Source organism: Chroicocephalus ridibundus, chromosome 9 (assembly GCF_963924245.1).
Source record: "Chroicocephalus ridibundus chromosome 9, bChrRid1.1, whole genome shotgun sequence".
Lineage (NCBI taxonomy): Eukaryota > Metazoa > Chordata > Aves > Charadriiformes > Laridae > Chroicocephalus > Chroicocephalus ridibundus.
This window is the reverse complement of record NC_086292.1, coordinates 19,116,855-19,140,418: the sequence shown is the minus strand read 5'-3', so window position 1 is coordinate 19,140,418 and position 23,564 is coordinate 19,116,855. Positions and strand designations below refer to the sequence as shown.

At 47.8% G+C, this 23,564-nt stretch overlaps 1 protein-coding gene across 2 annotated transcripts in view; it reads left to right on the top strand.

Moving 5' to 3' along the window:
- The window catches only part of ATP11C (ATPase phospholipid transporting 11C), a 58,562-nt gene that overhangs the window by 18,423 nt on the left and 16,575 nt on the right, over positions 1-23,564 (top strand). For both annotated transcript variants that reach the window (XM_063345431.1, XM_063345432.1), the window contains exons 3-23: positions 958-1,047; positions 5,603-5,683; positions 6,691-6,798; positions 7,400-7,528; positions 9,930-10,033; positions 10,633-10,683; positions 11,616-11,680; positions 12,222-12,303; positions 12,677-12,827; positions 13,583-13,780; positions 14,642-14,803; positions 15,003-15,160; positions 15,893-15,964; positions 17,037-17,110; positions 17,810-17,913; positions 18,499-18,680; positions 19,229-19,492; positions 19,850-20,024; positions 21,607-21,709; positions 22,871-23,016; positions 23,394-23,453. In XM_063345431.1, the coding sequence (XP_063201501.1) occupies positions 958-1,047; positions 5,603-5,683; positions 6,691-6,798; positions 7,400-7,528; positions 9,930-10,033; positions 10,633-10,683; positions 11,616-11,680; positions 12,222-12,303; positions 12,677-12,827; positions 13,583-13,780; positions 14,642-14,803; positions 15,003-15,160; positions 15,893-15,964; positions 17,037-17,110; positions 17,810-17,913; positions 18,499-18,680; positions 19,229-19,492; positions 19,850-20,024; positions 21,607-21,709; positions 22,871-23,016; positions 23,394-23,453 (2,559 nt within the window). The remainder of the gene's footprint in view (positions 1-957; positions 1,048-5,602; positions 5,684-6,690; positions 6,799-7,399; positions 7,529-9,929; positions 10,034-10,632; positions 10,684-11,615; positions 11,681-12,221; positions 12,304-12,676; positions 12,828-13,582; positions 13,781-14,641; positions 14,804-15,002; positions 15,161-15,892; positions 15,965-17,036; positions 17,111-17,809; positions 17,914-18,498; positions 18,681-19,228; positions 19,493-19,849; positions 20,025-21,606; positions 21,710-22,870; positions 23,017-23,393; positions 23,454-23,564) is intronic.

The following is a 23,564-nucleotide window of genomic DNA, read 5'->3' as shown; positions in this document are numbered from 1 at the left end:
CCTATCTGATTTTTTTTTGTTGTTTTTCTGTGGTGGTTTTTTTCCCCCCTCTCTTGAGATAGGACGAAAATAACCATGCTCTGTTTATCCCTTTGGATGAAAGGGGAAACGTTCATACGGTATTAATGCAGCTTTTGTTTATGGTGGAAAACCGTGATGACACCCGTCTGCCTTCTGCTTAGCTTTTTTTTCCATGACATTCATGAAGCTGTTTCAAAAGATTTGAAGCTAATTCGAGTGAAATATCAAACAAGCGGCATCCGATATTCTCAACACAACTGGATACGTATTATGTTGGTTAGGATTCGTAACGCTCGGCGTACAGTTATGCTTCAGTTTACTGTACTTGATCTGTAAGGAGGGTTTCCCTCTCTTCTTTTTATTACAGCTTGGATCTTATTTGTCTTTATGTCTCTGCTCTCTGAGCTTATACTGGGGAAAAGTTTTACGTCTAACCATGTGTAACTGGTGTAGCATTCCCATTCCCTGGCACGCAAGAGGGTCCTTCAGAGAGGACACCTTCCCCTGTGTCACTTCCCTCTCTGACAAGTGGTTTGTTTTAGCGCTGATTTTAATTCTTCCCTGATTTATTTTTGAATGTTGTGTCCTTGCTCTTTTTTTTTTTTTTTCTTCCATTGTATATTTGCTGGGCATGGAGTCTTGTCACCTGACCAGTCTCTTTTTATAATTAAGTGGACATTGGTCTTGAGACTTGGCTGCTTATTATTCTTTGCTTATTCCAGGCAGACTGAAAGATCAGATATTAGACTGGTTATTTTCCATGTTGTTCTTAAATTCCACCTGTTTTCCAAAGAAAATGATTCAGCAGGCTTCTTAAAGGTCTTTAAGGTCCCTTCCAACGCAAACCATTCTATGATTTTGTGCAGATACTTCCCATTTTGTAGCCAAAGTGCCCGTTCTTGGTCTGTTTGTGAGCCCCCCCCTCTCTCCCCACAGTACACCCTCTGGAACTTCCTCCCGAAGAACCTTTTTGAGCAGTTTAGAAGAATTGCCAACTTCTACTTCCTCATCATCTTCCTCGTGCAGGTAAGAGCTGTGATGCCAAGGCTGGGTTTTATTTACATACTGACGGTAAGCACAGCTGGAACGAGAACCGAGGTTCAAAACCAACTCTGTTGGTGCTTATGAGTGGGTTGTTGGTTTATAATTGGAAGCTGTGTTACAATTATGGCACACCGTCTGAGGTATAATAACAGTTAAAATATTTGGGCCTGTCTGAGATGATGTTTGAATGATTTCTGAAGCAGTTTTAAAACTATCTTAACTCTTAAAATCAGTCAACCAGTGAAAATACATTTGATGATACAGAACTAAGATTTTTTTAATCATCTTTATTACTTCTGTTGCATAACTGTGTGTGTTCCCAATTATATGATGTTTCTGTATCTCAGTTACAGTGAGTTTCAAGGAAAGCAGGAGAGAGAGGCTGTATTCAGTAAAATTCAGAAAATGCATAGTATGAGCTTTGGGAGTGTGAAGCTTCGGGAAGCTGCTCTACACAGCCAAAATAGCAAATTCTACATATGGACAAACTTTTTCTGCTCTGCTTTACGGCTTTGGTTAAGGGGCAAATCCTGAGGAAACTTGAACACTCTGCTTTTCTTCTTGCTGATAGAACAAAAAATGACTGTCCGAATGCACTAGGGGGAAGGCAGTTTGGGAAAATCACTGCAGTGCATTCCCCTTTTAAATCCCGTATTCAGGCCTGGGGCTCAGCAGAACGACCTGCTCTAGGGCTGAAAATAGGCATCAAAAACTCTACCCCAGCAAATTAAATGGCACCGTGCAGCTACTGCAAACAGCCTGCTTTTAGGTGACTTCTCCGGGGTTTTGGTGGTTCAGGTCTGGGGTATCACCCCGTTCTGGGCTGCGTGTTCAAAAGACCAGTGACTGAAATGTTTTATCCTTAGAGAAAAGAGTTACGGTTTATAGCGATTTCAGTGGCAGCCGTAGAAACAGGGGATCCCAAGATGACGGCGGAGGACGGCTCCTCCTGGCAGTGCTACGTGAAAGGCCAGTTTGCTCTGGCAGCAGCTGGCTCCCCTCCATCACTGATTTTGCTGGCGTTGCTCTGCTTTGTCAGAGTGAATTTGTAATTTGCCTTTAACCCAAGCGATGCCCTGGAGTCGGGATGTCCTTTTTGTGTAGTTGGTCGTTTAGCGACGCGGTATTACATTTTTATCTCTCAGCCCTCTGGCCATGAAGAACGTGTGATATTCTTGATTATACTTACAAAACCTGTTGCGATTTATCTGCTTACCCATTTTAGGCACCAGGGGTATGCTGGTGAGAGAAGAGCCTTGCTCTTCCTCCTTGTTTTTATTCTGTGATTACCTCTAAAATAAGGAAGCAACCCTCATGTTCTATTAGGGGAAAAACAAACTCAAATGAAAAAAACCCAACCTGACAGCACTACTCCACTTGCTGCCCTGTAGAGTAACCGCCTGCCCCTGGGCGCTTGTTGTTCTGGAGATGTCGCTTGCCTGAAAAAAGCACTCAGGGCCACTCCGTTCATTTAAAATAGCCAGGGTTATACCTTGATAAATGGCATTGATAGCTTAAATGTTGGTGCTTATCTTTAAACTACGTTAAATTAATAGAGTTACCCTACGTGCTGCGTTAGGAGCCAAGTACTGTGGTGTTGGGGAATTGCGTGGTGCATCTGCTCTACCTGCTGCTGAAACCCTTTATCAAACATCTGTTATTCTGTGACTCCAAATTCAGGTTGTGTTTTATAGAGAAGAGGAGAAGGTACATGCATTAAACATAAAACACCTATTAGAGCACTGACAGGAGCTATTTCTTTGGCTTGTCTATTGCAATGCTCAAAGGAAACTGTGAGTAAACCCCTGGTGGAAAGGGCTGGCCTGGAGTGAGTTTGTCTTGGGAGGACAAACATATTGTCCCACTATGTTTGCAGACAGACTGAGCTGACAGCAGTGAGCTAATTTAGGAGGCGCCAGGAATGAAAGATGTCCCTTTTCATTGATGGAGGTGACTTCTGGACTGTGGTCTTCAGTCCCCCAAACAATGAGTTAGGAAGAAGCTATTAAGTAGCAGGAGGATTTTGTCACTTTTAAGTGGATCCAAATTAAGCTGTTGAAGTCCTAAAATAGCTCAAAAATAGCTTCAAAGGAGTCTGCCTTTGATGTTCTGGCTCGTTACTCGTGTCCCCCTCGGCTTTCCACCAGCTGCCAAGGGGAAGAGCAGCATCCAGCCACGGGATGCGCAGGGAGCACCATCTCCAAATACACAAACGAGTTATTCTGGGGACTTCATCAAATATTTGTGTTCATACATCTATAATAGAGCATTTGTCTGGACAGAAATCGTATCGTCTCTTTAAACAAATACATACAGCTGCATCTTGTCCAGTGCAGAAAACTCCCGCTGGGCAGCAGGAGGTCCTTTCCCTTGCTCTTCTCAGCTAAAAGCCAAATTTCTTCTTGCATTCCCGAGATCTGCACAGTTTTTGATAACTTTTGGCTGACTGACCTTAAACGTCAACGATGCCACCCCAGTGAGTGGCTGTCACACATGTGGTATGTGATGGGTCTGTGTGACACTTGGCACCATCCTTGCTCGAGGTTGTTCCTTCAAAGTCCGGTTTCTACCGGACTTTCTGTCTGTAAATATTTTATACCCATTATGAGTGAGCCAGGGCTTTGTGTTCCTGGAAATATTTACTGTGTTTATCTTGGTTTACCCTCGTGTTAATTAACTCATACGCCACTTACCTGGCTGCTTCTTGCAGCGTTATCTTCGATATCTTCCTCTTCAATGTCTTCTGGCTGTTCTCTCTTTGGGCTCAATTGTGGAGGGTAAAATTGCAGTATGTGGCATTTCATAGTTAAAAGTTTCCACCCAGCTGATAAGAGCAGTCCTGTCCTTAACGCAGCTTTTTACGGGCAGCCTAAAACAATAAATATACAGATGCTGCTGTCTGCAAGCGTGCCAAACAAGCGGAGGGAGACAAAGTCCCTTTGTGGGGACACAAAGCCTTTGTGCTGAGCTTCCCCATCCCTGTCGTCACAGCCCTCACCATCTGCCTCTCATGCTCCCATCCTCTCTGGGGACAAAGGGAAAAATGGCCAGTTTTGCATGTCCTGGTTTGGCAGGTGGGGCAGGGATGCAGCGTGTCCTCCTCTTGCGTTAATCCCTTCCAGTTATGAATGTGTTCTGCTGTTCTTCCCCTTTGGGCCAAGTCATGACCTGTTGGAGCAGGTTCTGAACCTCTTGGGGGGGGTACAGAGGAGGCCATGAAGATGATCCGAGGGCTGGAGCCACTCTGTCGTGAGGACAGGCTGAGAGAGTTAGGGGTGTTCAGCCTGGAGAAGAGAAGGCTCCAGGGAGACCTTATAGCGACCTTCTAGTATCTGAAGGAGCCTACAAGAAAGCTGGAGAGGGACTTTTTACAAGGGCAGGTAGTGACAGGACGAGGGGTAACGGCTTCAAACTGGAAGAGGGGAGATTTAGATGAGATGTGAGGAAGAAATTCTTTGCTGTGAGGGTGGTGAGCCCCTGGCCCAGGTTGCCCAGAGAAGCTGTGGCTGCCCCATCCCTGGAGGGGTTCAAGGCCAGGCTGGACGGGGCTTGGAGCAACCTGGTCTGGTGGGAGGTGTCCCTGCCCAGGACAGGGGGTGAGACTGTATGATCTTCAAGGTCCCTTCCAGCTCTAACCGTTTTACAATACAGTCAGAAGAAACAGTGGTTTCCCACAGCCCAGAGGTTTAATTAAGGATGAAGGGGCTCGGTCTTTGCTGTGGCGCTGGTACAAGGCGCAGCGTGAACACCACCCTGAGCTCGGGAAGGATCCATCTGTCCACCTCAAGGCCCTCCTGCGGTCACCGTGCTTAAATCGTGCTCTTTACTTTAAATTTCAGAGCTTAACGGCAAAATATGGATTTCCGTTTTGCTTAAATATTCATGTTCTGTTCTGCTATATATTTCCAAAGTAATTTGGGCTGATGCATGTTATTTTTAACCTCTGAGTGTCAGTGGTTCAAGATGACTGCTGGTGTCCTCCCTCTCAAACCAGTTGTGTTTTAGGGGTCAGATGTGCCCCATCTTCACTGCCAAAGAGGTGAAAAGGCCCTCCTGTGGCTCAGTGAGAAACGAGGGTGGCTTTCACTTCATGCATTGCTGCTGCCTCTGCGCCATCTCCTTCTCTGCCTTGGTCCTCTCCAGCACATCCTGTGGTGGGAACAGGCTTGTTGGCATCTGCTCTTTGAGTAGGTGCGTTTATGTCGCCCATCCCCAGCAGCCCACTCATCCAGGCTTTTGTTTCCCACCAGAGCAAGGTCAAATGTAGGTTTGAAGCTACTTCTAATAGGGTCTTCCCACCTGAGGACATCCCATGATGTTCAGGAAGGAGGTATTGTAGTCTTCTCGAGATGGAGGAGAGTACTCCTGGGGACTGTGCCTGTCCTTCTCGTGTGCCCCATCCTTCTCTCCCTCCTCTGCTGGGCTGTGACTTACCCCCACTGGCATGAGCTGCCTTTTTCCCCCATTATCAGAGTTTTTGTTTCTTCTGCTGCCTGAAAACCAGTTGTCAGCAGTAGGTTTTTTTTCCTCTCTGCAGGTGATAGTGGACACCCCAACCAGCCCGGTGACCAGCGGCCTCCCACTCTTCTTTGTCATCACGGTCACAGCTATCAAACAGGTACGAGCGTCAATGTGGGGAGAGGGAAATGGGTTTTGGGACGTGTGGTAGAGAAAATGATGAGCATGTATTTGAATAGACTCAGAAGTTACCAGAATGGGTTGGTAGGTTTGGCGAACCCATCTCAGAAGGTCAGATATTGTACTAGTGCTTTTTGACAGAGGCATGTTGAGTGTGGTTATTGGTGTCTCATGTTTTGGCAACGGGAACCATCTCTAGATGTACCGTTGTAAGCAAGTCGTGAGGGTCAGTAAAGGTTACCACCGTAGTCTGGCTTGACTTGAATTTTTCTTCTCTTTTTAGAAATGCTCTCCGAGTCTTTGCAGGACGCAGCGATGTGCTCCAAATATAGCCCCTGCTCTGCTTCCGTGTTGGGAAAAGGGAAGGACATGTTCTGTTCAATCACTCAGTCCCAAAAATACGTAGTCCTCATCTTCTCATGGTGTTAAAAGCCCCTTTTCCTCCCGTTGTACGCACACGTGCCACTTAAAATTCCCTCTATAGAAGGATTGAATAATAAAAGAAGTTGCTTCTGCAGGGGCCAGAAAGGGAGAGCTGGAGTCAAACCCATCTGCTTCAAATCTGAATGCTTTATTCTTTCAGTGAGGACTGAAGAGGAAGAGTCTTGTCCTGCGTTACCATAGGAAAGAGTTGCAGGGTGCTAAGTGTATTATTCATTTTATCAGCCTCTTCTCGCCAACACGGAGAATAATAGAAACACGTTACAGTAATTTAGCTGCTGGTGGCATGCACTGCATATGGATTATTTTTGTGTGTAATTTTAGTTTGTTCTGAATCTGTCAAATATGCATATGAAGTTTTTTTTTAAAAGAAATTGATGCCGTCTGAACTACTCTGATGGTTTGTCAGGCATGGAGGAGGTCTGAGGACTGCTTAATTTACTCATTTTTTTTAATCTCTCCCTCTCTCTCTGTCCCCACTTATCCTCTTCCATTAGTTTACTTGCTTTGTTAACGAGTTTGCGTTGCCTGCATTTGTGTGCCTAGGGCTACGAGGACTGGCTGAGGCACAGAGCTGACAACGAAGTGAACAAGAGCAATGTCTTCATTGTCGAAAATGCAAAGCAAGTGCGGAAAGAGAGTGAAAAAATCAAGGTAACCGTTAACAGAGAGCTCGGGTTACCCTTGAAGCTGATGGGAACACGGCGGGGTGCGTGGGGAGGGTGGGAGGAGGGATGTGTGGGGTTCGAGCTGCCCCAGCGTGCTCACTTTCAGGAGTGATGCTCTGAGAGCCGTTCCCTGTTAAGGAGTGAAGCTGCCTTTGTTTGATGGCTTTTGAAAAGCTGTCTTGCAAAAGCTGTACCCGGGCTGACAAGTGACAGATCTGTCAGCGTTTTGCGCTTCTCTGGGACAGGCAGTCCTCTTCTATTTCCAACTCTCCCAAGGACACCAGGAAAGTACACTAGCTTTGACGTTAATTTATCACCCCGCACTTCAGGCGAGTGCAGAGTCTTTTGCTCTGTTGAAATTTAGCAGAGAAATAAACACTGACTGTGCCACATGGGTGATCCGAGTTGGTGCTGGGCTGGATTGACCCATGGGGCTGGGGAGTGATGCTGGGGGACCCAGGCACCTCCTGAACCCCTGTTTCCCTTTCAGCTGAGGTCATTTCTCTTAGGCTTTGAGAGACGCGAAATCTGTGACCATCTAACAACCACCGAGAGGGCTTTTCCTGTAAGACTGTCCTTTCTTCCAGGTTGGAGACATAGTAGAAGTGAAAGCAGACGAGACCTTCCCCTGTGACTTGATATTTTTGGCCTCGAGCAGCGTTGATGGGACCTGTTACGTCACTACAGCGAGTCTCGATGGCGAGTCCAATTTCAAGGTGACAGGGATGGATGGGGCAGCATTGGGATGCTGGGGTGCCCAGAGCTGCCGCTGAAGCTGGCACTTGCCTTGGATCAGGGGGGAGATGTTTAACCAGAGGATGCTCCTGGATGCTCCCACAGAGCCCATCCCTGTGGCCCTTCCCTCCATCTGCTCACAGTGCGTTGGCACTGAACCCCCCCCGGGGATTGTTTGTGATCAGTTTTTCCTCCAACAGCCGTTTCTGCTGGCATGGCCCCAAATCGTATTGATACTTATTGGTAGGGCTTTGCTGCCTTATTGCCCGCCATGGTGGTGGTGCTTCCCTGCTCCTCCTGAGCCCTGGAGCATCCCTAAAGCCGTGCCTGCAGCTCCCTTCCCACTCCCTGCCAATGCCTCTCCTACTTAACTGAGCTTTTCCAGGGAGCTCGGGGACTTTTTGAGGCAGTCTGTCTAGATTCGTTTGGGGGAATTTTTCACCAGCGTGAGAAAAACAGCACTTCTGGGTTGTTTTTCTTTTCCTCTCTTCTTTCCCTGAACCAAGCAGTGAAATTTAATACTCAGGATGAATCTACTCTTTGGGTTATTTTCTTCCTTTATTCATCCCCCCTCTCCTCTAAACTAGGGAAAGAAGCAGCAACAACAACAAAAAAACTTACATGCAGCAGAAGATGTGAAAATTTGGTTGCACTTCTGGTTGATGAGTATTTATACAGATATTAGCGACTGCAGTAGTAAGAGTGGAAGACACTTTGAGATTGTATAATTCACTCCGACACACTCTGCAGTCAGTGGGAATACCATTGGTGATCTGATAGGTATTATATGGGTGGCTGTGACTCGTCTCTTCGTGGGCAGCTGTTAATCAGTACTGGAAATCTTGTATAGGAGCTGGTGCACTGTACTGGTCCCATTAATGGAGAGGAGCGGAGCTTTGAGAAGCGGCTTGAGGCTAAAAATAGATAACCATATTAAATAGGCAATTGCTTATTTGTGTCAGGTGTATTATATGCATGAGCTTGCACAGCTTTTGCACAGCCTTGGCTCCTACTAACTTTTGAGCCTGTAAAGGGAGTGCTGAGTTTCTATATCGGGCGCTGTGGTGGCTTTTTTCCTAGTTCGTGGGTTCCTGTAGGTGACTGGGAGCTGTCTCCTGGTTCTTGATGAGATGAAGACGAGTTTGAAGGGGAAGAAAGAATAGAAAAGCAAGTGCCGTTTGGGGAAATAGGTCTGACATTGGGAACGCCAGGGTTTGCTGCAAAACGGGGGTGAGGGAAGCACACTCGGGTACGCAGAAAACCTCATCTGCAGCGATATCTGCTGCCTACCTGCTGGGGATTCTTCTGGTACTTGGGGCACGTCAGGTCAAGGTGTGGGGAAGATGGCTGGTTACATGAAACTGGAGCAGAACCACAAAAGAGTTTTTGTCAGGGCTCTGGCTTCGAAGCATGAATCTTCAGTCACACATTGTCTAAAAGAACATGTGTTTTCTAAATAATGCTGGGGATGTAAAGATCATGGAATTGATTAGGAGGCGGCTTTGAAGTATCACTTGGTAATTGCACCGTGTCCATGGTGACAAGGGTTGGGTTTGATCCTGGGCGCTGCAAGGATGGGTTTGAGTTGTGTTTCACAAAGGCTGTGATTTGTATCGGAGGCGTCTGTGTGTTAGTGTGTCTGCTTTCAGTAGGAAAGGCCAGGCCGGCTACCCAAACCACATGAAGGTGGGTATTTATAATGTCATGACTACAGCATGTGTAACGTAATGCATCCCAGGATGCGCAAGGAGGGGAAGGCAAACGTAAGGAGTGGAGGAAGCTTTTTAATGAATTTGTTTATGAAGATGGATTAAGGCAGCCTGCCGTGCAGCCCCGCCGTGACTTGGAGCTCTGAGTAGCTCCTATAAATAGAGCCTGGAAGGCAGCAAGCGCATCCTTCGTGGGCTTTCCAGTTAATTGTGAGAGATGAACCTTCACAGCAGCAGCTGCTAAAAATAGCTTGGAGCCTGCCAGTGCTCTGCCTGATCCCTGGGTGCTGGGGCTGGCTTCTAATTACCTTCAGCAGCTGGCAGGCGAGTGGTCCCCAGGAGTCCCTTCACGCCAGGGGGACCTGCAGCATCCCCCCCTGCCACGCCAACCAGGGCAGCAGCGAGACCCTGGGGGAAAACCAAAGATGCTCTTCTTCTGGTTCACCTCCTGCCAAACAGATACCCAGCAGCTCCTTCCCGCTACAGCTTCTCTTAAGCTTATTGACTCCAAGAGAGATGCTTCAGCTGTTTTGTGGGAGTGCGGCGAGGACTCGGGCAAGCTGCCGGTGCTGCCTGCTGAGCCTTTGCGTGGGGGGTATTTTAAATAAGGGGGTGAAACACAGGCTGTGGCGCTGGGGGCTGGTAGTGACGCAGCTTCTGCATCTCTCCCCAGACTCACTATGCAGTGCGGGATACCACCGTGCTCTGTACGGACGAAGCCATCGACGCCCTCACTGCCACCATCGAGTGTGAACAGCCACAGCCTGACCTCTACAAGTGAGTCTCCCCCTCCTGCCCATCGTTGTCCTCCTGCCCCACTCTTGCCCATCCTTCTCCCCCTTCTGCCCCCATCCTGCTCCCATACTGCCCATCCTGCCCCACTCCTAGCCCCTTCTTGTCTATCCTGCTCCCCTTCTGCCCCCATCCTGGCTCCCTCTCTTGCCCGTCCTTCTCCCTGCTTCTGCCCTTGCTTCTGTCCCCATCCTGCTCCCCCTCCTGCCTGGTGTCATCTCCCCACAGACACCTGGGCACCACTGGCTGGGGACCTAACAAGCTTTAGATCAGCAAAGCGAAGGGTGTTTTCATCAGAGACCCAAAGGTTTCTGGAGGCAGTGATAAGCCTCTTCCATAGGCAAAGTCGACACTGTGCTATTTCAGGGCTCGGTTTCTTTGGAGTAAAACCTCCCCAGTGCCACACTCGTCATGGTGTAAGGAGCTTTTTCGTGTCAGCTCACCTGTAGTCATGGTCAGTGTGCCTCTTCTTAGGCCATTCTGCCTCCCAAGTAAAATGCACTGTAAATGACTTTTTTAAAGTATGTCTGTAGTAGCTCTTTATAGCATGTTTGTAATACGAGTTTCTCGTATTTTTACTGCAGGTTTGTTGGAAGAATTATCATCTACAGAAGCAATCAAGAGCCCGTAGCCAGGTTGGTCATGCAGCCATCTCACAGGCCCTCCTCAAAGAGGTTGGGCATCTACATCTGATTTCAAGGATCAGAACTCCTGCTACCATCATTCAGCTTCAGACTGGAAGAGGGGAGATTTAGATGAGATCTGAGGAAGAAATTCTTTGCTGTGAGGGTGGTGAGCCCCTGGCCCAGGTTGCCCAGAGAAGCTGTGGCTGCCCCATCCCTGGAGGGGTTCAAGGCCAGGCTGGACGGGGCTTGGAGCAACCTGGTCTGGTGGGAGGTGTCCCTGCCCAGGACAGGGGTGGGACTGGGTGATCTTTAAGGTCCCTTCTAACCCAAACCATTCTATGATCGTTAGGGAACAGTTATTTTTCTGTAACCGTTCCAAATATTTCATTCGTAAGGGAGGCCCGCAGTTAACCTCTCCACTCGCTCCCTTCTGCCATCCTGTGGTTCGTTTGAGCCCCTCCTGGGGAAGCTGAGCAGCACCGAGCGGTGCTGTGCTGGACCCTAGAAGCAGCAGAGGGTCACAGGTTGGCATTTTGGGGAGAAGTAAAAACACAAAACTGGGGCAAAATAAGCCATTGGCTTTGATGGTGCCATTGATCGACTGCTGGAACAGACAGATTTTCAATGCTTTTAAAATCAGGTTTTTATATAAGTACTAGAACATATGAGATCTGAACACTTTGCACTTATTCCTCAAAAGCTTTACTGATAATCCCCCATTAAATTTGGCACTTTGAGCACCAAAAATAGTCTGCATGAGATGAAATGGAAATATAAGTATGTAAAGAGAAAAACAAACTCAAGAATACCCAATTTAATATACAAATGAAGTAATCAGATTTTAAGAACATCTGTTTAGTTTTATAATCTATCTCTGGTCTAAATTATAAAGCAGTTTGAATGTTCTTTGAGTGGTGTAATGGTCTAACTTTTATGTTTAGGTCTTTGGGTCCTGAAAACCTGTTGCTGAAGGGTGCTACCCTGAAAAATACCAAGAAGATTTATGGTGAACAGTTTTTATTATTATTATTAATTAAATAGTTCTGAGAAATGATGACATATGTAGGTGCTCATCACTAAATCTAGAGGGGGGAAAATACTTCTCTACAGCTGGTCTGCCTGGGCTCTGCAGTTGCTTTCGGTATGCGGGCTGGTGGAAAAGTTGAGAGGGTGATATTAGGAGATGTTGGTTATAGCTGGCTGTGCAGGTTTGTGTTAACACAGCTCGGGAAGCTTTTCTTTTCTGCCTGAGACGCGAAGTGTGGGGAGTTATTCCCAAATCCTTTGCTGAAAGCGCATGGTAGGAGCACAGCCCCAGCCGCTAGTGATGGAGGGTGGCGGGAGTTACAGAAGACTGAGGTTTTCCAGGATATATGCAATTACATTACTTAGCAGCCTTGGAGGTTTCTGTAGTTGGGTAATTAATGCCTCTTTCTTCAATTGGGATTCCAATTTCGTATAAACACCGATGCCCCTCCTGGCTAAGTGCAGGCTGGGTCCCTCCTGGGCTGCCAGTCCCTGCTGAGCCCTGCTTTAATACCCCGCAGGAGTTGCGGTCTATACCGGAATGGAAACGAAAATGGCTTTGAACTACCAAGGGAAATCTCAGAAACGGTCTGCTGTAGAAAAGTGAGTATTTATAGTCGGCAAAAATCAGTAAAGGCTGTTGGGTGGTTTTAGTTTTTTTCGTGGGTGATTTGTGCAGAAATAATCACTTAATCTGCTGCCTTTTGTTTCAGGTGCTCTCTGATTACATAGAAAATCTGTATGTTTGATTAAGCATGCGTTTCAAGAAGTTGCATCATTTAGTAGCTTTTTTTTTACTTAAAAACAAAATTAAGAAATGCTGAAATATATGAGCTGACCCTGAATATCAGCACTGTCAAAAGCACTTGTTCTGTAATTCCCTTCTTAAAAGTAAGGAAGTCTTGTTCCTGCTCATTTGCACACTTCTCTGTCTAAAAATAGTTGCCAGAATTTAAAAAAGAAACCTGTTTTTCAGATCTATCAACGCTTTCTTGATAGTGTATTTGTGCATCCTCTTGAGCAAGGCTACTGTGTGCACGACGCTGAAATACGTCTGGCAGAGCAATCCATTTAACGACGAGCCTTGGTACAATGAAAAGACTAAAAAAGAGAGGGAGACGTTCAAGGTAAGTGGATTTGTGTTTCAGCGCCTCCTCCAGCTTTATTTATTCGAAGGGTTTTACTTAATCTGCGTGTCTGCTGCCAGCCCTGGGAGTCCTCTTTGCTGGCTGGAAGTGCTGTCGTTTCCTTCGGGCTCTCCTGCTCTTTGCGTTTCTTTCCCTCCTCTCGGGAGCATCAGTAAATGCTGTATATCATAGAAGCGCAGCAGCTGATTTAACCCAGATCCTTATCTGAACTCCAGCTATCTTTCGGTTTTGAGTAGGTAAACTTAAATTGAGGTCACGTCAAGCGGCTTCTTAAACTCACCAAGACGCAGGCAGTGAAGCCTGCAAGAGCGAGTGCGTAGAAATCTATTTGATGGGTTATTGAGTCAGACTTACAGGGACCGTCCCCACATCAGTCCTGCCCGTGTCATAGCTTCGCTGGTCTCAAGCCACTTGCTCCTTGTTTCTGGTTACTTGAGATGAGACTGAGCCTGGAGCAGTATGTTCTTAAGAGGGATATACTCGAATAAAACCTCGTTTTGGTCATTCTGAAGCGGTAAGGTGTACTTTTGTACATCTGCAGAAGACAGTGAGATTTTCTGCATCAAATGAAAATGGAATTTGGCCCTGTATCTTAGCTGTATTCATTTTCAGGTTGTTTTTTTTTTTCTATTTAACCTTAGAAAAAAGCTGTCTCAAACCCCAGAAGCGTAAACTGCCCCTGAGTTACGCCTGATGGGCAGAGACTGCATCGTCTTCTCCCCTTTCCATCGCAGGTCTTGCGGATGTTCACGGACTTCTTGTCATTTATGGTCCTCTTCAATTTCATTATCCCAGTCTCCATGTACGTTACGGTAGAGATGCAGAAGTTCTTGGGCTCCTTCTTCATCTCTTGGGACAAGGAGATGTACGACGAGGAAATAAAAGAGGGGGCATTGGTGAATACCTCGGATCTGAACGAAGAGCTTGGGCAGGTCAGGAGATGCTCTGTTTGCATCTGCTTGGATGAAAATGCGGATGAAAAATGTCCTCCCTGATAGGAACCCTTGTTGTGGCAGTCCCTCGTGGTCCCCTCAGGGCAGAGCTCCGGCCGGTTTGGTGGCACTTTCCATTTAATGTGATTGTACTCACTCTGTGAAACGGATAAGGATATAAATAGTGCATGAAAGAGCAGGAATTGGGTCATGCCAATTGTTTCCATATTGGGGAATATCAGGCGCAGCGCTTGGCGTGTCAGGGTGGTTTGCTTTCACTGCTTCAATTAAAAATTAAAAACCCTCTGTCTCCTTGAGGATTAACGAAAATGCCTGCCCAGTCATCTCTCTGTTGGGGCAATGAGGCAGCTCTGGCTTCCCTTTCTCATCGGCGCAGGGAGAGACTGAGTTGGGGGGATGCCTAGTGCCTCCTGCTTTTTATTTTGCTTTTTTAAAAATAAAATTAAAATATTTGGAGTAGCAATTACTTGATTCAAATACAGCACCAAGAGGAAAATCCCCCAAAGGAGGCAGCAGAGCTGCAGCAGCAGCTACGTAAGTGCTAAGAGCTATAGCAAAGGGGCCAATAAAGAGGATGAGGGGAAAATGAAGAGCCTGGAAATAAATTTTTTTAAGTCTTTGGGAGCTGCCACCTGCGCAACAGGCTGGAAAACAAAGGAGCTGCTCTGAGGAGTAAAACTACACAGTGGTGTAACTCCCATGGGGCACCTGTGTCTTTTGGGGGGTCCAGGTTGGCACAGTAACACTAGCATGGATGCAGTAAAATGCCCCGGGGTGTTTGGTTTTTGGGTGGGCTCCATCCCCGGTGCCTGGGGGTGCAGCCTGCCTGCTTGCTTCTAGGTGGAGTACGTCTTCACGGACAAAACCGGGACGCTGACCGAGAACAGCATGGAGTTCATTGAGTGCTGCATAGACGGGCACAAGTACAAAGACTGCATTTCGGAGGTGGATGGCTTCTCTCAGACCGACGGGCCTCTAAAATATTATGGCAAAGCAGAAAAGGTAAGAAATCTGCACTTTGACTTAGGGTTTGCGGGCAGCTCCTGGCTAGGTAAATACAGCAGAAGCTGGGGGGGAGGGGTGTGGGGTTTTTTGGTTTAAAATATGTGTATGCAAGAATCACAACCAAGCGCTGGGAGGTGGGCTTGGTGCTCAGCATGAAGCTAGTAATTATTAATTAAGCTCTCTCACTCCTGCCTAGAGCCGCGAGGAGCTGTTCCTGCGAGCCCTCTGCCTGTGCCACACCGTCCAGATCAAGGAGGCAGACCAGGTGGATGGGCTGATAGGACATCCAGGACACAAATACACCTATATCTCCTCTTCCCCAGACGAAATTGCTTTGGTGAAAGGCGCAGAAAAGTAAGACTGTTGAAGATGTTGGGGGTTTAATTCCCTCTCTCCGGTGGGAGGGAGGTGAGGGTTATCTGGAGGCGATAGACCCCTTTCCTTGGCCAAGACTGCAGCTCCCTCTGGGAAGCACGTCATGATACCAACGCTGGGGACCCACAGAGCTGGGTTTAAATGAGCTCTCTGTAAAAGGGATGCTCTGCAAAATGTCTTCCCTGAGCAGCTTCTTGGGAATGATAGGGTGTGGGTTATTTTTATCAAACCCACATTTGAATCTTGCCAAGGGTGTTCAAGGCCAGGCTGGATGGGGCTTTGAGCAACCTCATCCAGTGGGAGGTGTCCCTGCCCAGGGCAGGGGGTTGGAACTAGATGATCTTTAAGATCCCCTCCAACCTCCCCATTCTATGATTCTGTGCTATTGCCAGCCCCTGGGTTTTAGACAGAGGCTGTTGCAGCTGTGTATATTTGCTCACAGCTTGTAAATCTGCCGGGGACCGTGGCAGAGAGGCTCTGGGCATCTGTGCACTGTGGTCCTGAGCTCTCCAGGTCACAGGAGCGGTGCCAAAACATCATAGCAGGCTCTGTGTGGAGCCAGCAAACATCCAGCCGAGCTTTTTAGCTGGGGCTCGCTAACTTCTTTGCTCTCCTCTGCAGTACGGGAGGTGAAACGAGAAAGTTGTTAATGTATAATATGTGCCAATGGGTTTTTTTTCAATGTTGTTCTGTCCTTTTGTTTATTGACAGGTATGGTTTCACTTTTCTAGGACTTGAAAACGATTTCATGAAAATACGAAACCAAAAGAATGAAACGGAAATGTAAGTGCGGCAGGGGGCTGCCAAGGACCGGGGCTGCTGGTACCGCACCGCCTCCCACCTGGCTTCAGCGGGTTTGGTCAACCTGGCCAACCTGGCAAGGTCCAAGCCACTCCACCAGGGCTGTCAGACCGTGCTGACCTACCCCAAAACTCCTGTCCTTCTTACAAAGTGCAGCACAGCAAGGTGCAGGCTGGAAGGCTTGCTTGCAAACATCTGCTGGAGGTTTTAGTGATGTCTAAATTCAGGTCCCTTAAGCGCCTGCAGTCCCTTACGTGTATCCTTCATCCGTGCCCGGCTGTGCAGGTGGCTCCCGGGATTTGTGGGGTGACTCTTGACCCTTAGGGACAGTGGCTGAGCCTCCCAGCAGCACACTAAGCCTCAACTGCATGATGTGAATTGCACAACTGCATGGTGGCTGCCCCATCCCTGGAGGTATCCAAGGCCAGGCTGGATGGGGCTTTGAGCAACCTGGTTTAGTGGGAGGTGTCCCTGCCCAGGGCAGGAGGGTGGAAGAAGATGATCTTTAAGGTTCCTTTCACCCTAAACCATTCTATGGTCCTATATGGCTCCCTTCCCCATAACTTTTTTCCCTTCCTGAGCTAAAAATTAGATTTTACCCTGTGCTCACAGCTCGGGGGACATCTGAGAATCACTGACCTAATCCCAGCACTCCCCAAGAACTTGCTTTCACAAGTGTCACTTCTGTACTCCCCTGATGGGGAAACTTCTTATTTCAATGCTGGAGCCGACATTGCTGCCTGCGGAGCTGCTGCCGGCCCGGGGGCTCGGTGGGCAGTGAGGGATGGAGCCCAGCGGCAGGAGATCACCCAAAAACTTTGCTGCCTGGCGGGTGCTCTCAGGCCTGCAGCTATACCCTCATGCTCAAAGCAGCACTGGAGTTTTGTCTTTTTTTACCCTGTCTTTTTGTGCAGTAGAAAGTACACTGCCCACTGGGTGCTGCCACTTGTAGGGTGTATTGATTTCTGCAAGTCGTCGTTAGTGATTTTCTGTCTTAGAGTTATTTTTCTTTTACTGAGTCTAAGTGTCTTTATTTTTTTTAATTTCTTTTAAGGTACCAGCTTCTCCATGTGTTGAACTTTGATCCTGTCCGTCGCCGTATGAGCGTCATTGTGAGAACCACCACGGGTACAGTTAAAATGCATTTCTGGGCTTCCATACATGTGTGCACACCTGCACAAATATAAAACACATCCTCTTTATTCCTGTAACCCGGAGAGGCTAAGCTGTTGTGTTTTCTAAGCTGGTCTAATTAAATTATGTTCTGGTTCTGGTTGGGATAGAGTTAATTTTCTCCCTAGCAGCTGTTGGGGACCAGCAGCAGACAAGGGGAGGGGACAGGGATGGGGACAGTGACCCAGGGAGAGCTCCCTGCTTGCCTTGCTCCAGGTGGGAGGTGCAAGTACAAGGAGGGGGGAGATGTGAGACCTTCCCCTGAGCAGGATGGGTTTTCATGGGGACATCATGCAAAAATTCAGAGATCGCCATCCTTCCCAAATGGCAGTCTCGTAAGGTATGGGATACCGGTTTTACCCTCCCTGAGAAGGTTGCCAAGGCTTTTAAATAGGAAAAAATAAACTGCTTTGGCCCGCCTGTGGCAGAAAGCTTGCTCGGAGGCAGGTAGCAACACCCGATATCCCAGATCGGGGTCAAACAAGGTTTTGCAGAGATTATTGTGAAGCCACTTTTGGTAGGCAGCTAGGCTTCTAGCAGTTCCTTCTCTAGTCCTGCCATATTTCCTCCCTCGGCACCATTTGCTGGCTGTTGAGCCTGTTAAGTCTTTCTCCAGCTTGTGAATGCTATAAACTATTTATAATTTGCTTTTAGGGAAGTTGCTTCTCTTCTGTAAAGGAGCAGACTCCTCTATTTTTCCAAGGGTGCAGCAAGAAGAGATCCAACAAACGAAAGTCCACGTGGACCGCAACGCGATGGTGAGCACGCGGCTGGAATTTGGCTGGCTCCTGGGGTCAGGAAAGCCTGATTCCAAAAATAGGGATGTGGCCTTGCTCTGGAGGGAAGTGTTGAAAATCTGAGTGTCGCTTCACATTGTTTGGAAGCCAGGCTTCTTTCCTTTTCTGTTTCTTTGGCTTCCACCTTTGTTGGACTTTTGATATACTTTATATGGCCTCCATCGCAGTTGTGTCGGAGCATCTCCCAAGCAGGTTAAAAATAGAAATAACAATGGCAGGCTGTTTTCTCCGGTGGGAGAAGTGCCTGGTCCCAGTCATGGGGACGTGCTGGATGCACGCTCTTGGCTCTGCTCCTCCTCTTAGTTTCTCTTGCCATATTACGTGCACGTAATAAGCATAACCACGGCTACTCTGATAGGAAGAAATTACTGTATAAACACAGAGAAATGGGGCTTTTTGACTTGAGCCAACAGATTGTCATTGCTGTCAGGGTCAGCAAGCACTGATGGTAGAGAAAAGCACTAACCCTAAAGTGAGCAGCTGCAGAAAATCTGCTTTTTTTTTTAAGCACCTGTCCACTTTATTTTCTCTCCCTCTCCCTGCCAGGATGGCTACCGAACGCTCTGCGTGGCCTTCAAAGAGCTAACTCAAAAGGAGTACGACAAAATTGACAGGCAACTTAACGAGGCGAAGATGGCTCTGCAGGACAGGGAGGAAAAGATGGCGAAGGTTTTTGAAGACACAGAAGCAGACATGCACTTGATAGGGGCTACAGCCGTAGAAGACAGGTAAAGAGGTGACCACAACCTCTGCGTCACTGTGGCTTCTCCTTGATGTTGCGTGGCGGTGGCGCTTGAGCGGCCAGGCAGATGCTGCGAGTGTCCAGGGCAATTAATTACTCGGTGGCACAACCCATTCCATGCTGCCCTAGTTGCTAAAATTGGTTGCTGTAGTAGGAATTAGGATTTCTTAATGAAACTACAGCGTTTCGTGCGCTTCTAGAAAGTGAATTAAGCACGCAGTGTTAATTTGCACATCAAAACAAATTCAGTTTCACAGGCGGTTATAGTAACTGCATGTGTAAATTGAACTCTTATTCTTGACTCTCTTAGGTCTCACAGTATAAAGCAGTGATTTTTTTATGATTTTTTTTTCTGCGCATAAAAATTTGGGATTGCTGACTTCTAATCCTTACTCCTGTGGCAGTGGTCTCTCTCCAGCATGGGGAAAATCAATTAATTTCTCTCGGGCTGGTATTTCCTACCTGCAAAATAAGGATATTTATGGATTAACTGTGGGCTAGCCTGAGGAATGCTGTTTTTCCTTCTGCTCGTAGGCTGCAGGAGCAGTCGGCAGAGACGATTGAAGCCCTGCATGCTGCCGGCATGAAGGTTTGGGTGCTGACGGGCGACAAGATGGAAACAGCCAAATCCACCTGCTACGCCTGCAGGCTCTTCCAGACCAGCACCGAGTTGCTGGAGCTGACGGCCAAAACAGTGGGTGAGAGCGAAAGAAAGGAGGATCGGCTCCATGAGCTGCTGATGGAGTACCATAAAAGACTCATTCAGGATGTTCCCAAAAACCGGGGAGGCCTGAAGAGGTAAGTGAGACAGAGGAGCCAGCCCGCGGATGCTTCGCGGGTGCAAAGTTGATAGAGGCATAAATAGGACCATGTTGTGGCCCTGGGGACTGGCTACTTGCGGGCACCGGTGCTGGCTTGTTTGCTTTTCTTGTCATCTCTAGTATTAGTTGGTTTTGAACTTAATTACACTGTTCCCTTAGCGAAGGGCGCATGTTAAATCCAAGCTTTTTAAGATTGCTAAGCCTTCCCCTAAAAGGGATGGGAAGAAGATTAATACAAAAGCAATTTCTTTTCCACTAAGATGATAGGAGTGGCTAGATCGAGTTCTTCAATGCTGATTTTTTTATTTCAAACCTGTTCCTTGTTACGTTGCAGAAGCTGGACGCTGAGTCAAGAATATGGCCTGATTATAGACGGCTCCACGCTGTCGCTGATACTCAACCCTTCTCAGGATTCCAGTTCTAGTAATTACAAAAACATATTTCTACAAATCTGCTTGAAGTGCACTGCAGTCCTCTGCTGCCGCATGGCTCCTTTGCAGAAAGCACAGGTATTTAATCTACTTTTTAACCACCTGGAACACATCATTAGGTGATGTGATGCACTTTTAATCCATTGGCTGGGATTTGATCTGATAGTCTTCATCAGCTGGGGCTTCTGCAGGCTGTGTGCAAGCCTTATCTGAGCTTCAGAGTGTGATGGAAACACACCAACCTTTCAAATCTTATAGAATCATAGAATGGTTCGGGTTGGAAGGGACCTTAAAGACCATCTCCAGTGCCACCCCCTGCCCTGGGCAGGGACACCTCTCACCAGACCAGGTTGCTCCAAGCCCCGTCCAGCCTGGCCTTGAACACCTCCAGGGATGGGGCAGCCACAGCTTCTCTGGGCAACCTGGGCCAGGGGCTCACCACCCTCACAGCAAAGAATTTCTTTCTCACATCTCATCTAAATTGCCCCTCTTCCAGTTTAAAACTGTCCCCCCTTGTCTTTATGGCTCTCCCCTCCCAGATCAAGAGTCCCTTCCCAGCTTTCCTGGAGCCCCTTTAGGGACTGGAAGGGGCTGTAAAGCTTCCCCGGAGCCTTCTCTTCTCCAGGCTGCACCCCCCCAACTCTCTCAGCCTGTCCTCACAGCAGAGGGGCTCCAGCCCTCGCAGCATCTCCGTGGTCTCCTCTGTCCCTCCTCCAACAGGTCCATGTCCTTCTTGTGCTGAGGACTCCAGAGCTGGATGCAGTACTCTGGTGAGACCCCACCTGGAGCAGAGGGGTAGAATTCCCCACCTTGCCCTGCTGGCCATACTTCTTTCGATGCAGCCCAGGACACTGTTGGCTTTCTGGGCCGTGAGCGCACATTGCTGGCTCATGTTGAGCTTCTCATCCATTAACACCCCCAAGTCCTCCTCAGGGCTGTTCTCCATCCATTCTCCACCTACATTGCCATGACCCAGGTGCAGGACCTTGCACTTGGCCTAGTTGAACTTCATGAGGTTTGCACGGGCCCACCTCTCCAGCCTGTCCGGGTCCCTCTGGATGGCATCCCTTCCCTCCAGTGTGTCGACCACGCCACAAAGCTTGGTGTCATTGGCAAACTTGCTGAGGGTGCGCTCGACCCCAATCTTGAATGTAAAACCTTTGTTTAAATCTGCTCACAGGAAGCCACAAGCCCAAGCCAATTAGAAATAAACAAAAAAAAACCCTGTTTGTCCTTTCTTTTTCCTTTCCAAATTTGTCAGGTGGAGCCCGTGCCTTCCCCAGCCCAGCTGATGGTACCCCAGCCCGAGCAGTGGGGTGTTTCTGCCCCTCTTCCAGGGAGGGTCTCCTGCCCCCCAAATGCCCCAGAGGTCCTAGCGATGGGAGATGGGCCTCTGCCAGAAGGGAAGGGCGGGATGATGCTGCCCTGGATTTGTTTTCAAATACTGTCCTTCAGCCCTGTGCAGCTGGGTCTTGGCTTTTGCTCTTGTTGGTGACTGCGAAGGAAATAACAAGGGGTTTTATTAATCTGAGCTCTACAGGCGTTATTTTGCTGCTGTAGAAGCCCAGGAACTCTTGCAAGTGGGGCAGTGGGGAGGTCTCTGGAGGCTTTAAAACCGAATTTTTTGTTTCTTATCCTTTTTTTTTTTAAAATCTCGTAGATTGTGCGCATGGTGAAGAACACAAAAGGGAGCCCGATAACTCTCTCCATAGGGGATGGTGCAAATGACGTTAGTATGATTTTGGAAGCACACGTTGGAATTGGTAAGGCCCCAGTAACACCCATCTTCACCTCAGACCCGTCTGCCCTCGCTGGGGCTCGCTGTTGAAGCACAGTCAGTATTTCTGATGGCCCATGGCTAAACTGATCCCACTGAAAATCATGGAAAATCTGCTGTTGCTTTCTCTGGAGCCAGGGTTTGACTCTGGATAAGTGCTTGAGATCCTCATATATTGCTCACCTTTGATAGCACTGCTGTCTTTATCAGTGATAAACTTCAGGTGGTGCTTAAAAACTCTGTGGCCAAATTCAAGGTGGTAAAAATTGGCTGCTGGTCAGGAAAAAAAAGGGCACAAGTAGCAAAATGATGGGTGGATGACTGGCAGTTGTTGCAAAGGCAGTGCAATGAAAATATTGGACTTTATTAGGGCTAAGTGGTCACAGCTGCTGGTAACGCTGGGGACCCACACGTGTTTCCTGAGGGCTGATGCTTGGTTGTGTTGTCTGCCCTGTCCGTGTGACTGACATCAGGCTAGAAGCCATCCTCCTTTCTGCAGTTTGGTGTCGGAGATATGGGAAATACTGGGGATTTTTGTAATACTGCTAAAGGAGAGGAAGGGCAGTCTCTTTCTTTGGGGCTGTTGGAAATGCCGCAGTGCCCTCTAATGAATGGAGTCCTGGAGCACTTCGTTTGGATGCGGTTTTTGAGTAGACAAAACTGTCTTTCTCAAGCTCTGCTCCGCAGGGATGTCTCGGGAGGCTGAGCGTCCCCAGTGAAATAACTGGGAGATATGGGCAAGTCTGCAGGGAAACCAATTCCTTGTCTTTTATCGGGTTTGCCCACATACTCTTCCCCACACTCCCTTACATAGGAACTCAGACAGCAACCTAAATACAGCTTAAAAAATTCCAGAGACAGCTCTGAGTGTTGTGGAGCCAGAACCACACTGAGTCCTGTGGCACATTAGTGTTTTGCTCTCCTGGGGCACTTGAGAGGGAAATATGGCCTTTGTCATGGCTTGAGACACCACGAGATGTGAACAAACCCAGTGGGTAGCACTGGTCCAGATTCCGGTCCCTTAGGGATTAACCCCCTTCCCTAGCATCGGTCCAATTTCCAGTCCTGTAGGAATGAACCCCTTCCCTAGCATCAGTCCCATTCCGGTCCCATAGGGGTTAACCCCTCACCACGCTTCTGTCCCCAGGTATAAAAGGCAAAGAAGGACGGCAGGCTTCCAGAAACAGCGACTATGCTGTGCCAAAGTTTAAACATCTAAGAAAATTGCTACTAGCACATGGGCATTTATATTATGTGAGAATAGCACACCTTGTACAGTATTTCTTCTATAAGGTAAGGATGCGTGTGCAGCTTATTTCTTTCTTTATACTCTGGGTTTCTTTGACAATAGCAAAAAATAGTAAATGGGGGAAAAAAAAAAGTCTATGATATCTTGCAACTCCGTTTTCCTTCCCTAGATCAGGCTGTGTCTCTGCCACGTGCCTGTCAATTGAAAACAGTACTTGCAGGGCAACGTCAGCATGACTTTTCTTCCAGTGCCTTCTGCAGATATTAATTGGATTAGTTCTGTTCTTGGTAGAAAACAGTGCCCTAACTCATCTGATAGTGTAATATCAGCCACCAATGTCTGATAACGGGGAAAAATTATTTGGATTTAGATAGAGAAGTCACGCGCTTCCCTGCTAATTGTTTGTCTTTCGTTTCCCTAGAACCTTTGCTTCATTTTACCGCAGTTTTTATACCAGTTCTTCTGTGGATTCTCACAGCAGGTAACTTCCAGTAACGTGTCTATAAAGCTGGGATAAAAAAGGAAGAGGCACAATGAGGCTTCCGAGCAGAGACTTGGCCTTTGGTGTCCTGTCCCTTCCTCACCTCCCTTC